General features: G+C 43.8%; 1 protein-coding gene and 1 long non-coding RNA gene across 5 annotated transcripts in view; one reads left to right on the forward strand and one right to left on the reverse strand.

The window, feature by feature from the left end:
• Positions 1 to 4,642, forward strand: part of LOC132393006 (uncharacterized) — a 66,570-nt gene extending 61,928 nt beyond the window's left edge. The window contains exon 4 of the long non-coding RNA XR_009511713.1: positions 4,511 to 4,642. This is a non-coding gene — a long non-coding RNA (uncharacterized LOC132393006). The remainder of the gene's footprint in view (positions 1 to 4,510) is intronic.
• hspbap1 (hspb associated protein 1) overlaps positions 1 to 11,270 on the reverse strand; it is a 328,857-nt gene extending 317,587 nt beyond the window's left edge. Inside the window, exon 1 of one of the 4 annotated variants that reach the window (XM_059967685.1) lies at positions 11,222 to 11,270. In XM_059967685.1, coding sequence (XP_059823668.1) covers positions 11,222 to 11,255 — 34 coding nt within the window. In that variant the 5' untranslated portion in view covers positions 11,256 to 11,270. Of the gene's footprint in view, positions 1 to 5,917; positions 6,053 to 11,221 lie in introns of those variants that run through there. The other 3 variants (XM_059967684.1, XM_059967683.1, XM_059967682.1) reach the window with 3 other exon arrangements.
• Between the last annotated feature and the right edge of the window lie 1,247 nt (positions 11,271 to 12,517).

The following is a 12,517-nucleotide window of genomic DNA, read 5'->3' on the forward strand; positions in this document are numbered from 1 at the left end:
CTGCAAGGCTCAGTGCTGGGACCCCAGTTGTTTACAATATATATTAATGATTTAGACAAGGGAATTAAATGCAGCATCTCCAAGTTTGTGGATGACACGAAGCTGGGCGGTGGTGTTAGCTGTGAGAGGATGCTAAGAGGATGCAGGGTGACTCGGATAGGTTAGGTGAGTGGGCAAATTCATGGCAGATGCAATTTAATGTGGATAAATGTGAGGTTATCCACTTTGGTTGCAAGAACAGGAAAACAGATTATTATCTGAATGGTGGCTGATTAGGAAAAGGGGAGATGCAACGAGACCTGGGTGTCATTGTATACCAGTCAGTGAAGGTGGGCATGCAGGTACAGCAGGTGGTGAAAAAGGCAAACGGTACATTGGCATTCATAGCAAAAGGATTTGAGTACAGGAGCAGGGAGGTTCTACTGCAGTTGTACAAGGCCTTGGTGAGACCGCACCTAGAATATTGTGTGCAGTTTTGGTCCCCTAATCTGAGGAAAGACATTCTTGCCATAGAGGGAGTACAGGGAAGGTTCACCAGATTGATTCCTGGGATGGCAGGACTTTCATATGAAGAAAAACTGGATCAACTAGGCTTATACTCACTGGAATTTAGAAGATTGAGGGGAGATCTTATTGAAATGTATAGAATTCCAAAGGGATTGGACAGGCTAGATGCAGGAAGATTGTTTCCGATGTTGTGGAAGTCCAGAACAAGGGATCACAGTTTAAGGATAAAGGGGAAGCCTTTTAGGACCGAGAAGAGGAAAAACTTCTTCACACAGAGTGGTGAATCTGTGGAATTCTCCGCCAAAGGAAACAGTTGAGGCCGGTTCATTGGCTATATTTAAGAGGAAGTTAGATATGGCCCTTGTGGCTAAAGGGATCAGGGGGTCTGGAGAGAAAGCAGATACAGGGTTCTGAATTGGATGATCGGCCATGATCATACTGAATGGCGGTGCAGGCTCGAAGGGCCAAATGGCCTACTCCTGCACCTATTTTCTATGTTTCTACTGTCTCTATCAGCACAAGACTGTGTGCTTTAGACCCTGCTCTACTCATCTTATACTTGTGACTATGTGGCTAAGTACTGCTCCAATGCCATATTTAAGTTTGCTGATGAATCAAAGATGGGGGCAAATTGGCATATAGGAGATTGAAAATGTGGTTGAATTGTACCAGTGCAATAATCTCTCGCTCAACGTCAGCAAAACCAAAGAGCAAAATCTAAGGAAAAAGAAACCAGAGGTTCATAAGTTCATAGGGATTCGGAGGTGGAGCAGACCAGTAATTTTAAATTCCTTGGCATTATCATTATGAGAGGATCTGTTGTGGGACCAGCATGTAAATCCATCACAAAAAAGAACAATGCCTTTGCTGTCTTAGAACTTTGAGCAGTTTTGTTATGCCATCTAAAACTTCAACACACTTCTACAAATGCACTGTAGAGAGTATCCTGACTGGTTACATCACAGCCTGGTATGGGAACACCAATGCTCAGATTTGGAAAAGCCTACAAAAAGTAGTGGATACAGCTCAGCTCATCACAGGCAAAGCCCTCCCCACCAATGAACATATCTATAAGGAGCACTGCCACAAGAAAGTAGCATCCATCATCAAAATCCCCATCATCCAGGCCATGCACTCCTCTCACTGCTGCCATCCTGTAGGAGGAACAGGAGCCTTCGGTTCCAAACTACCAGGTTCTGGAACAGTTATTACCCTTCAACCATCAAGCTCCTGAACTAGTGTGGATAATTTCACTAACCTCAATGAATTCCACTACCTATGGTTGGGCTCACTGTCAAGAATTCTACAACTCACGTTCTTATTAATAATTATTTACTTATTTTATTTGTACAGTTTGTCTTTTTTTTCAGATTGGTTCTTTGTATTTCATTGATTCTATTGTATTTTCCTATTTTACTGAGAATGTAAGGAAATTAATCTTAAGCCAGTATATTCTGACATAAGCATATTTTGAGAACAAATGTACTTTGAACAATGAACTTTGACAGATACTTTATTCGGGGTAAACTAGCACCAGCTCCTGACTCAAAGAAAGAAACAACCAGAGCATATGAAAATAGGAGCAAAAGTAGACCACTCATCTCCTCAAGCCTTTTCTACTTTCATAGAATCACAGAGCACAGAGGTGGGCCCTTCAGCTTCACCCATTCCTTTTTTTACAATGTTCTTCTTCACTTTTGTAATCATTGTAATTTTATGTCTTTGCATTGTACTCTGCCACAAAACAAGTTTTCATGTCATAAATCAGCGATAATATGTCTGATTCTGGACTTTCATTGCCCTCTAAAAGATTCACCATCCTTTGATTGACAAAAACTTAATTCAGACCTAAATAACCAATCCCTTATTCTGAAATTATTACCACCCTGCACCACTCCACTTCAGTCCTCCCCACAGCTACTCCACTGAGCTCAATCATACTAAAATTAAAAAAAAAATGCTAGAAATACTCTTCCACCATCAGACTTCTGAACAGACCATGAACCCATGAAAATGACATCTCTTTTTGCTATTTGCTCTATTTATTTATGTATATTTCTTATTGTAAGTTTTAATAATTTATATATTGCATTGTACTGCTGCAGCAAAACACCAAATTTCACCACATACTATTTCACCACATACACTATAAAAAGTATTCAACCCCCTTGGAAGTTTTAATGTTTTATTGTTTTACAACACTGAATCACGGTGGATTTAATTTGGCTTTTTTGATGCTGATCAACAAAAAAAATACTCTTTTGTGTCAGTGAAAATAATTGATTGCTAAGTATTCACCCCCTTTAATATAACACACCAAATCATCACTGGTACAGCCAACTGGTTTTAGAAGTCACATTATTAGTGAAATGGAAATCACTGTGTGCAGTTAATTGATTGTAATAAAAATACATTTCTGTCTGGAAGGTCCAACTGCTGTTGAGTCAGTGTCCTGGCAAAAACTACACCATGAAGAAAAAAGAACATTTAAAACAACTCTGTGAAAAGGTTATTGAAAAGCACAAGTCAGGAGATAGAAGCAAGAAAATTTCCAAGTCACTGAATATCCCTTGAAATACAATTAAGTCAATCATCAAGAAATGGAAAGAATATGGCACAGCTGTAATTTTGCCTAGAGCAGGTCATCCTCAAAAACTGAGTGACTGTGCAAGAAGGGAATTAGTGAGGGGTACCACCAGGAGACCTATGACAACTCTGAAGGAGTTACAACCTTAAGTGGCTGAGATGGGAGAGACTGTGCATACAACAACTGCTGCCCGAGTGCTTCACCAGTCGCAGCTCTGTGGGAGAGTGGCAAAGGGAAAGCCACTACTGAAAAAAAACTCAACAGTAGAGTTTGCCAGAAGGCATGTGGGAGACTCTGAAGTCAGCTGCAGTCAGTTCTATAGTCTGAAGAAGCCAAATTTAAACTTTTTGGCCATCAGACTAAATGCTATGTTTGGCGTAAGTCAAAAACACACCATCCCTTCCACGAAGCATGGTGGTGGCTACATCATGCTATGGGAGGCTTCACTGCAGAAGGCCCTGGAAAGTTTGTGAAGGTAAAGGGTAAAATAAATGCAGCAAAATACAGGAGAATCCTGGAGGTAAACCTGATGCAGTCTGCAAGAGAACTGCAACTTAGGAGAAGATTTGTTTTCCAACAAAACAATGATCCTGAGCATAAAGCCAAAGCTACAAAGGAATAGCTTAAAAACAATAAAGTTAATGTACTGGAGTGGCCAAGTTAGAGTCCAGACCTCAATCCAATTGAAAATTTGTAGCTGGGCTTGAAAAAGGCTGTTCATTCCTGATCCCCATGCGATCTGACAGAACTTTGCAGTTTCCCCCATTCTTCATTATAAAACTGTTGTCTCCAGATGTGCAAAGCTGATAGAGACTTATTCACACAGATTCAAAGGTGTAATTGCTGCCAAAGGTGCTTCTACTAAATACTGACTTGAAGGGGGTGAATACTTATGCAATCAATATTTTGTATTTTATATTTGTAATTAATTTAGATTACTTTGTAGGTATCTCTTTTCACTTTGACACAAGTCTTTTTCTGTTGATCAGTGTCAAAAAAAAGCTACATTAAATCCATTGTGATTCACTATTGTAAAACAATTAACATGAAGACTTCCAAGGAGGGTGAATGCTTTTTATAGGCACTGTACATCTGTAATAATAAATCTGATTCTGAGCTGGTAAAGAGCACATCTGTAGGTAGAGCAAAAGATTTGTTTCAGTCCCTTCAGCCTGAAACATTAGCACAATTTCACTTCCCACAAATGCAGCCTAGTCTGCTGACTATTTTCAAGAATTTCTGATTTTGTTTAGATTTCCAGCTCCTGAAGTTGCTATGAATCTAAGTATACTGTATGTTTTCATGAGATCATTTCACTACATTGTGGGAAATGATGTGGACAATTTACTCACAGCATCTCACACAAATAACATACATTATTGATCTGACGATCCCTTTCAATACAATCAATTGCAGGTTGGATTCTCACTAAGACAACTTGGAAATACAAGAAACTGCACATGGTATAATCTGCAGCAACGAACAATCTGCTGGAGGAACTCAGCTGGTCAAGCAGCATCAGACAGAGGAGATAAACTGTCAATATTTTGGGTCAAGACCCTGCATCAGGACTGAGAGGGGAACAGGAAGATAGTCAATATGAAGAAAGGGGGAGTGGCCAGTAAATCACAGGTGAACCAAAAAGGGATGAAGGAAAATGAGCACAAGCCTCTGGGGCTGGTAGACAGAGACAGGGGTAGGATAGATGGAATCAGAAACACAGAGCCAGGTGGGGCGGCTAGCCATAAACAGAAACACATAATGATGGGATCTGATAGGTATGTAAGTTGTTAATAGGACAATAATCAATCTACTGCAGGAACTCATCAGGTCCAGACGCATAAAACTTGGGGCCAAATCAAGCCATTCTGCCCATCAGGTCTGCTCTGCCATTCCATCATCGCTGATTTAGTATCCCTCTCAACCCTGATCTCCTACCTTCTCCCCATAACCTCTGACATCCTTACCTATGAACATCCACCTTAAATAAACCCAATGATGTGGCAGTAAATTCCAGAAACTCACACCCATCCTCTGGCTAAAGAAATTCCTCCTCATCTCTGTTCTAAAGGGACGCTGTGCCCTCTGGTACAAAATATCTCCACTAAAAGAAACATCCTTGATGTGATGCTGAGATTCTACTGCAGTCACATGAGGAAATTGTTAATGATCCAGGTCAAAACCCTCTGCCAGCCTTGATCTGAAACATCGATAATTGTTTTCCTCGCAGATGCTGTTCAACCCAGCAGGTTGTGTGTTGCTCCATCCCCAGCACCTGATGTCTCCAACGTTGAATGGGTTCTTCATTGAGGGAAGAGGTACAAGGGTAAATGCCCCTTCTCTCTTACAATAAGTGGGCACACTCTCTTTATTTCCCTTAGCCCAACTCTCCAACAGTTTTGCCAGCCATGACAGACTGGGGCAGGGGTAGATTGTAATTAATGAACTGGGGATGATAAGACTAATCCACTGCAATTGGGATTTACTGATTACGTCTGATGGACTGGGATCGAGGTTGATGGAATGGGAATAGCACATTGATATTAGGATTGACTAATTGAGATTGATGTATTAGGATTAGGGTTAGGGTTGATGGAATAGATTTAATGCACTGACACTGGGATTGATGGAATGTGTCCCTTCCCATCCCGAGTCCTGTCCCACATCTGTTGGCAAACCAGAATTACTTCCTGAGCAACACATACAAAATACGGGAGGAACTCACTACTTCCTTAGCCCTGGAGAACGCTTGTATGCGACAGTATAACAAAACAAGCCCATCCCCCAGCGCTGCCAGATGGGATCTGATAGTACCAGCCTAACCTTCACTCATTATCCCCGGAGCACCGGTACCACGATTCCAAATCCCGGCCTACAGACTGCGAAGACGTGATCGTACTTGCACTCCCGTGAGGGAAGATGAGACGTCTGAGCCTTGCGCATGCGTCTTACCGAAACTGAACATCTACGCATGTCCATAGATTTCGTGCGACCTATCCCGAGGAGGTGACGTAATGAAAACGGAAAGTGCGCGACGGTATAAAAAGTCAATCATTTGGCAGAATTTGCAGTTGAGGCGTTAATGCACCATTAAGTTGGATGCCAACCGTCGTAGATTGATCCCTGTCTGTTCCGGGCTCGAGAAATGTCAGGAGGTAGCTTTCCTCCTGGTGGAGGCGGATGCATGAATTGAATTCAATATTTATATCCTTCACATACATGAGTAAAAATCTTTACGATACGTCTCCTTCTGAATGTGCAATTTATACTAATAAATAATATGTACAACAGGACAGTCAATTTAGCATAGAAATATAATTGCATCAGTGTGAATTAATCAGTCTGATGGCCTGCTGGAAGAATCTGTTCCGCAGCCTGTTGGTCCGGGCTTTCATGCTACGGTACCATTTCCGGATGATCACAGCTGGAACAGTTTGTGGTTGGGGTGACTCGGGTCCCCAATGATCCTCCGGGCTCTTTTTACACACCTGTCTTTGTAAATGCCCTGAATAGGGGGAAGTTCACATCTACAGAACAGCTGGGCTGTCCACATCACTCTCTGCAGAGTCTTGCGATTGAGGGACGTACAGTTCCCATTACAGGCAGTGATGCAGACAATCAGTATGCTTTCATTTGTGCCCCTGCAGAAAGTCCCTGGGATTTGGGGGTTAAGAGGTTACCAAACTTCTTCAACGTCTGTGGTGGAAAAAGGCGCTGTTGTGTTGTGAGGTACAGACCTCAGAGATAGGTGTTCCATTTAAGGACGTACACAACGCTGGAAGAACTCAGCAGGTCAGGCAGCATCCGTGAGAAAAGAGTAGCCAACCTTTTGGGCCGAGACCCTTCATCAGGAATGGGGGGGAAGAGAGGGCCGAAGCCCAGTTATAGAGATAGGGGAGGGGGTAGGGCCTAGAAGCACCAGATGGAAAACCAATCAGACAAAAGATAAAGGGGGAGGGGGAGGGGATAAGCATGAAAGAACTGCAGAGATAAAGAAGCAGGAAGTTGAAAGGGGAGAGAGGCAGAGAGGGACCTGGGATAGGGGAAGGGAATTACCAGAAATTGGAGAATTCAATGTTCATACCTCCAAGCTGGAGGCTACCCAGACGGTAGATGAGGTGTTGCACCTTCAACCTGAGTTTGGTCTCATCACGGCAGTAGCGGAGGCCATGTATGGCCATATCTAGGTGGGAATGAGAGACAGAGTTGAAATGGATGGCAACCGGGAGGTCCTGTCTATTGTGACGGACGGAGCATAGGTGCTCGACAAAGTGGTCCCCCAATCTGTGTCCGGTCTCGCCGATGTAGAGGAGGCAGCACCGGGAGCACCGGATGCAATAGACAACTCCAGCAGACTCACAGGTTAAGTGTTGTCTCACCTGGAAGGACTGTCTGGGTTCCGGAATGGTGGTAAGGGGGGGGAAGTGTGGGGACAGGTGTAGCATTTGCACTTGCAGGGATAAGTGCCAGGTGGGAGTTCTGTGGGGAGGGATGTGTGGACCAGGTAGTCGCAGAGGGAAAGATCCTGTCCCCACACCTACCTCCTTACCACCATTCCAGGCCCCAGACAGTCCTTCCAGGTGAGGCAACACTTAACCTGCGAGTCTGCTGGAGTCGTCTATTGCATCCGATGCGGCCTCCTCTACATCGGCGAGACCCGACACAGATTGGGGGACCGCTTCGACGAACACCTACGCTCCGTCCATCACAATAGACAGGACCTCCCGGTTTCCACCCATTTCAACTCTGCTTCTCATTCCCATCTAGATATGGCCATATATGGCCTCCTCTACTTCCATGATGAGGCCAAACTCAGGTTGAAGGAGCAACACCTCATATACTGTCTGGGTAGCCTCCAGCCTGGAGGTATGAACATTGAATTCTCCAATTTCTGGTAATTCCCTCCCCCTCCCCCTTCCCCTATCCCAGGTCCCTCTGCCTCTCTCCCCTTTCAACTTTCTGCTTCTTTATCTCTGCAGTTCTTTCATGCTTATCCTCTCCCCCTCCCTCCTTTATCTTTCCTCTGATTAGTTTTCCACCTGGCGCCTGTAGGCCCTACCTCCTCCCCTATCTCTATTACTGGGCTTCAGCCCTCTCTTCCCCCCCCCCCCCACCATTCCTGATGAAGGGTCTCAGCCCGAAACGTTGGCTACTCTTTTCTCACGGATGCTGCCTGACCTGCTGAGTTCTTCCAGTGTTGTGTACATATTCTTTGATCCATAACATCTGCAGTTGTAATTTTGTGCCATTTAAGGACATACGGAAAGTGGAGGGCTATGTGGGATGGAAGAGTTCGGTTGATCTTGAGGTAGATTAGAAGGTTAGCAGAACATCATGGACTGAAGGGTCTAAACTGTGCTGAAATACTCTGGAAATAAAGAAGTTGATGAAGCAGTTTTGTAAGGAGGAATGGCCAAAAATTTCTCTAAGCCAATTTGCAGGACTGATCAAACATTCAAAAACATCTCCTAACTGAAGCAGAACTTATATTTACAATAGCAGTTGAAATTGCTGTTTCGATGGAAACCAGAAACAGTCACAATTGAGATGCAGTCAGTAACGAAAGTGAACTTGAACAAAATTGCAGCATTTAAACAGAAATCACAAATTGGGAAACCACTTCACCGAACATCTATGTTCTGTCCACTAGATCACATCCTCTGTCCTCTGTCCACTTCCCATTCCCAATCCAGTATGTCCATTCATGGCCTCCTCCACTGCTGGGATAAAGCCACACTTAGGTTGGAGGAACAACACCTTATATTCTGTTTGGGTAGCCTCCAATCTGATGGCATGAACATTGATTTCTCAGGCTTTAGTTCAAAGAAGGCTTCAGCTTGAAAGAGGTGTTGGCTCTGGGTAAGTTTCTGTTAAGGTTCCTTTTTTTTCTTACTGTACCTAGTGTAGTAAATGGGCTGGTGTGTGTTCTTCATGTCAGACACTGGAATCCTGGGAGACCCAGAGTCTCCCAGGGAACCACATCTGCGTGAAGTGCACCTGGCTGCAGCTCCTTAAAGATTGTGTTAGGGATCTGGAGCACAGCTGAATGTATATCTTGTACGGGAGAGTGAGGATATAATCGATCAGAGTTACAGGGATGTAGTCACCCCAAAGTTGCAGGAGGCAAGTAGCTGGGTGACTGTCCAGAGAAATGGAAATGTGAATAGGCAGTTAGCAGAGAGCACCTCCATGGCCAGTCCCTCAATAATAAGTATACAGTTTAGGATACTGTTGTGGGGGATGACCTCCCAGACGCCAGAGGAATGCCACAGACTCCAGGTTACTGGCACTGAGCATGTGTCCTTGGTGCAGAAGATAAAAAGAGAGAAGAGGGGAGTGATAGTGATAGGGGAATCAATAATCAGAGGAACAGACAGGAGATTCTGGTGATGTGGATGGGACACCCGAATGGTATGTTGCCTTGTGGGTGCCAGAATCAAGGACACCTCGAATCGCATCCACAGCATTCTAGAGAGGAAGGGAGAGCAGCCAGTTGTCTTGGTGCATATTGGTACCAATGACATAGGAAGGAAAAGCAATATAGTCCTGAAGAGAGAACTTATAGAGCTAGGCAGAAAGTTGAGAACCAGGACCTCCATGATAGTAATCTCAGGATTGTTACCTGTGCCATGTGATATTGAGGGCAGAAACAGAATGACTTGGCAGAGAAACTGATGCAGGCGGCAGGGCTTCAGATTCTTGGATTATTGGGATCTCTTCTGGGACAGAAGGGACAGGTTGCATCTGAGCCCAAGGAGGACCAACATTCTCATAGGCAGATTTGTTAGAGCTGTTGGAGAGGGTTTAAACTAATTTGGCAAGTGGGTGGGAACCAGAATGAAGGGACTCAGGATAGGACAGATGGTAAAAAAGCAAAGATAGCATGCAATCAGACTATTAGGAAGGGCAGGCAGATGATAGGACAAAATTGCCGCCAGTAGAGTGAGTCAGTGCACTAGGGATGCAGAATCAAAAAGGGTAGCGAATACAGTAGTCAAAGTGTTATATCTCAATTTATGGAGTATGAGAAATAACGTGGATGATCTTGTTGCACTTATACAGATTGTTGGGTATGATGTTGTGGCCATCACTGAATCATGGCTGGAGGATGGTTGTAGCTGGGAGTTGTATATCCAAGGTTACATGTTGTATTGGGGGGATAGGAAAGTAGGCAAAGGGGTTGGCATGGCTCTGCTGGTAAAGAATGACATCAAATCAGTAGAAAGATGTGGCATTGGATCAGAAGATGTTAAATAATTGTGGGCTGAGTTAAGAAACTGCAAGGATAGAAGGACCCTGTTGGCAATTATACACAGGCCTCCCAACAGTAGCTGGGATGTGGACCATAGATTACAATGGGAAATAGAAAAGGTGTGTCAAAAGGGTAATGTTATGATAACACTGTTGGAATTCTTTGAAGAGATTACAAGTAGGATAGATAAAGGGAATGCAGAGTATGTCGTACATTTGGATTTTCAGAAGGCTTTTGAGAAGGTGCTATCCAAGTTAAGAGCCCATGGTATTACAGCAAAGTTACTAACATGGTAAGAGCATTGGCTGATTGGTCGGAGGCAATGAGTGGGAATAAAAAGGATCTTTGTCTGGTTGACTGCCAGTGATTAATGGTGTTTCTCAGGCGTCGATGTTGGGACAGCTTCATTTTATGCTGCATATAAATGACTTAGATGATGGTATAGATGGCTTTGTTGCCAAGTTTGCAGATGTTACTAAGATTGGTGGAGAGGCAGGCAATGTTGGGGAAACAGGTAGCCTGCAGAAGGACCAGACTGATTAGGAGAATGGGCAAGAAAGTGGCAAATGAAATATAATGTTGGAAAATGCATGGTCATGCACTTTGGTAGTTTTCTTGGCTGTGTAAGTCCAGGGAAGACAACCTCTGGCCCCACCAAACTTTAGAGATTGAGACACACTGGATCCCACCCCAAACCTTGGTTTGTGTGGGATGCTGTGTCATTTGCTACCCTGTTACAAATTAATGTCACAAAATAACAAACAGTACACTGCATATGATTAAAGGTATTATATTTATAAACGTTAGTAAAGAATAACAAAAAGAAGAGGCCCCTCTCTAATTAAACAGTGAAATGTACACAAGTTGGAGCTCACCTTGAACTTCTCTGTCACTCACGCGCTGGGTCATCAGTTATCGGTAACGTGAAAGCACCTTCGGAACGTCATTCACGATCCATCTTGAACAAACTGGTCGCCCACCGGTTCATATGTTCCCCAGCATCTTCTCTCTCCACCTCCTATCAAACAAAAATCCAAGACCAACCTTATTGTCCCTCACCAAGAAAAACTTTCTTCTAATTGGATGGCACATATCATCCCTTAACTTCAACAACAACCCAAACAGACTAAAAGTACAACAAACCGCTGTTACAGAGCTGCACAAAATTAAATACATACAGTAAAATCAAAATCAGGTTTGTTATCATCCACATGTGTCACGAAAATTGTTAACTTAGCAGCAGCAGTTCAATGCAATGCATAATAGAGAGAAAAAAAAGAAAAACAAACTAAACAATAATAATAAGTAAATCAATCACAGTATGCATATATTGAATAGATTAAAAATCATACAAAAACAGAAGTACTTTATCTTAAAAAAATGAGTTAGTGTCCAAGGGTTCAATGTTCATTTAGGAATTGGATGGCAGAGTGAAAGAAGCTCTTCCTGAATTGCTGAGTGTGTGCTTTCAGGCTTCTGTACCTTCTACCTGACAGTAACAGTGAGAAAAGGGCATGCCTTGGGTGCCGGAAGTCCTTAATAATGGACACTGCCTTTCTGAGACACTGCTCCTTGAAGATACCTTGGATACTTTGTAAGCTAGTACACTAACCCCTCGCTAACCCCTAATTATAGAGTCCCCTATTACTGTTGCCTTCTTCCTTCCCCTACGCTTCTGAGCCACAGGGTCAGACTCTGTACGACTGTTGCTTCCCCCAGGTAAGCCGTTTCCCTCCCCCCCCCCAACAGTACTCAAACAAGAGTATTTATTGGTATTTATTGTTAAGGGGGGCAGCCACTGGGCTGGTATCTGCCTCTTGCCTTTCCCTCTCCTGACTGTTACCCACTTACTTGTCTCCCAAGGTCCAGCATGACTACTGCCTATAGCTCCTCTCTATCACCTCTTCACTCTCCCTGACCAGGCGAAGGTCATCGAGCTGCATCTCCAGTTCCCTAGCCCGGTCTCTAAGGAGCTGCAGCTTGACACACCTGAGGCCTTCTGGGAGGCTGGGAGTCTTCTGGACTTCCCACATCTGACACCCAGGACAGAACACTGGCCTCACAGAATACTTCCTGGTTCTATTTTTCACAGGTAATCTACCTCACCTAGACCCATTATTGCCAAAGCCCTGTTGAACCAAAGTCCTCCTATTCTGTCTCCCTCTATTTGA

The sequence above is a fragment of the Hypanus sabinus genome, chromosome 4 (genome assembly GCF_030144855.1).
Source record: "Hypanus sabinus isolate sHypSab1 chromosome 4, sHypSab1.hap1, whole genome shotgun sequence".
Lineage (NCBI taxonomy): Eukaryota > Metazoa > Chordata > Chondrichthyes > Myliobatiformes > Dasyatidae > Hypanus > Hypanus sabinus.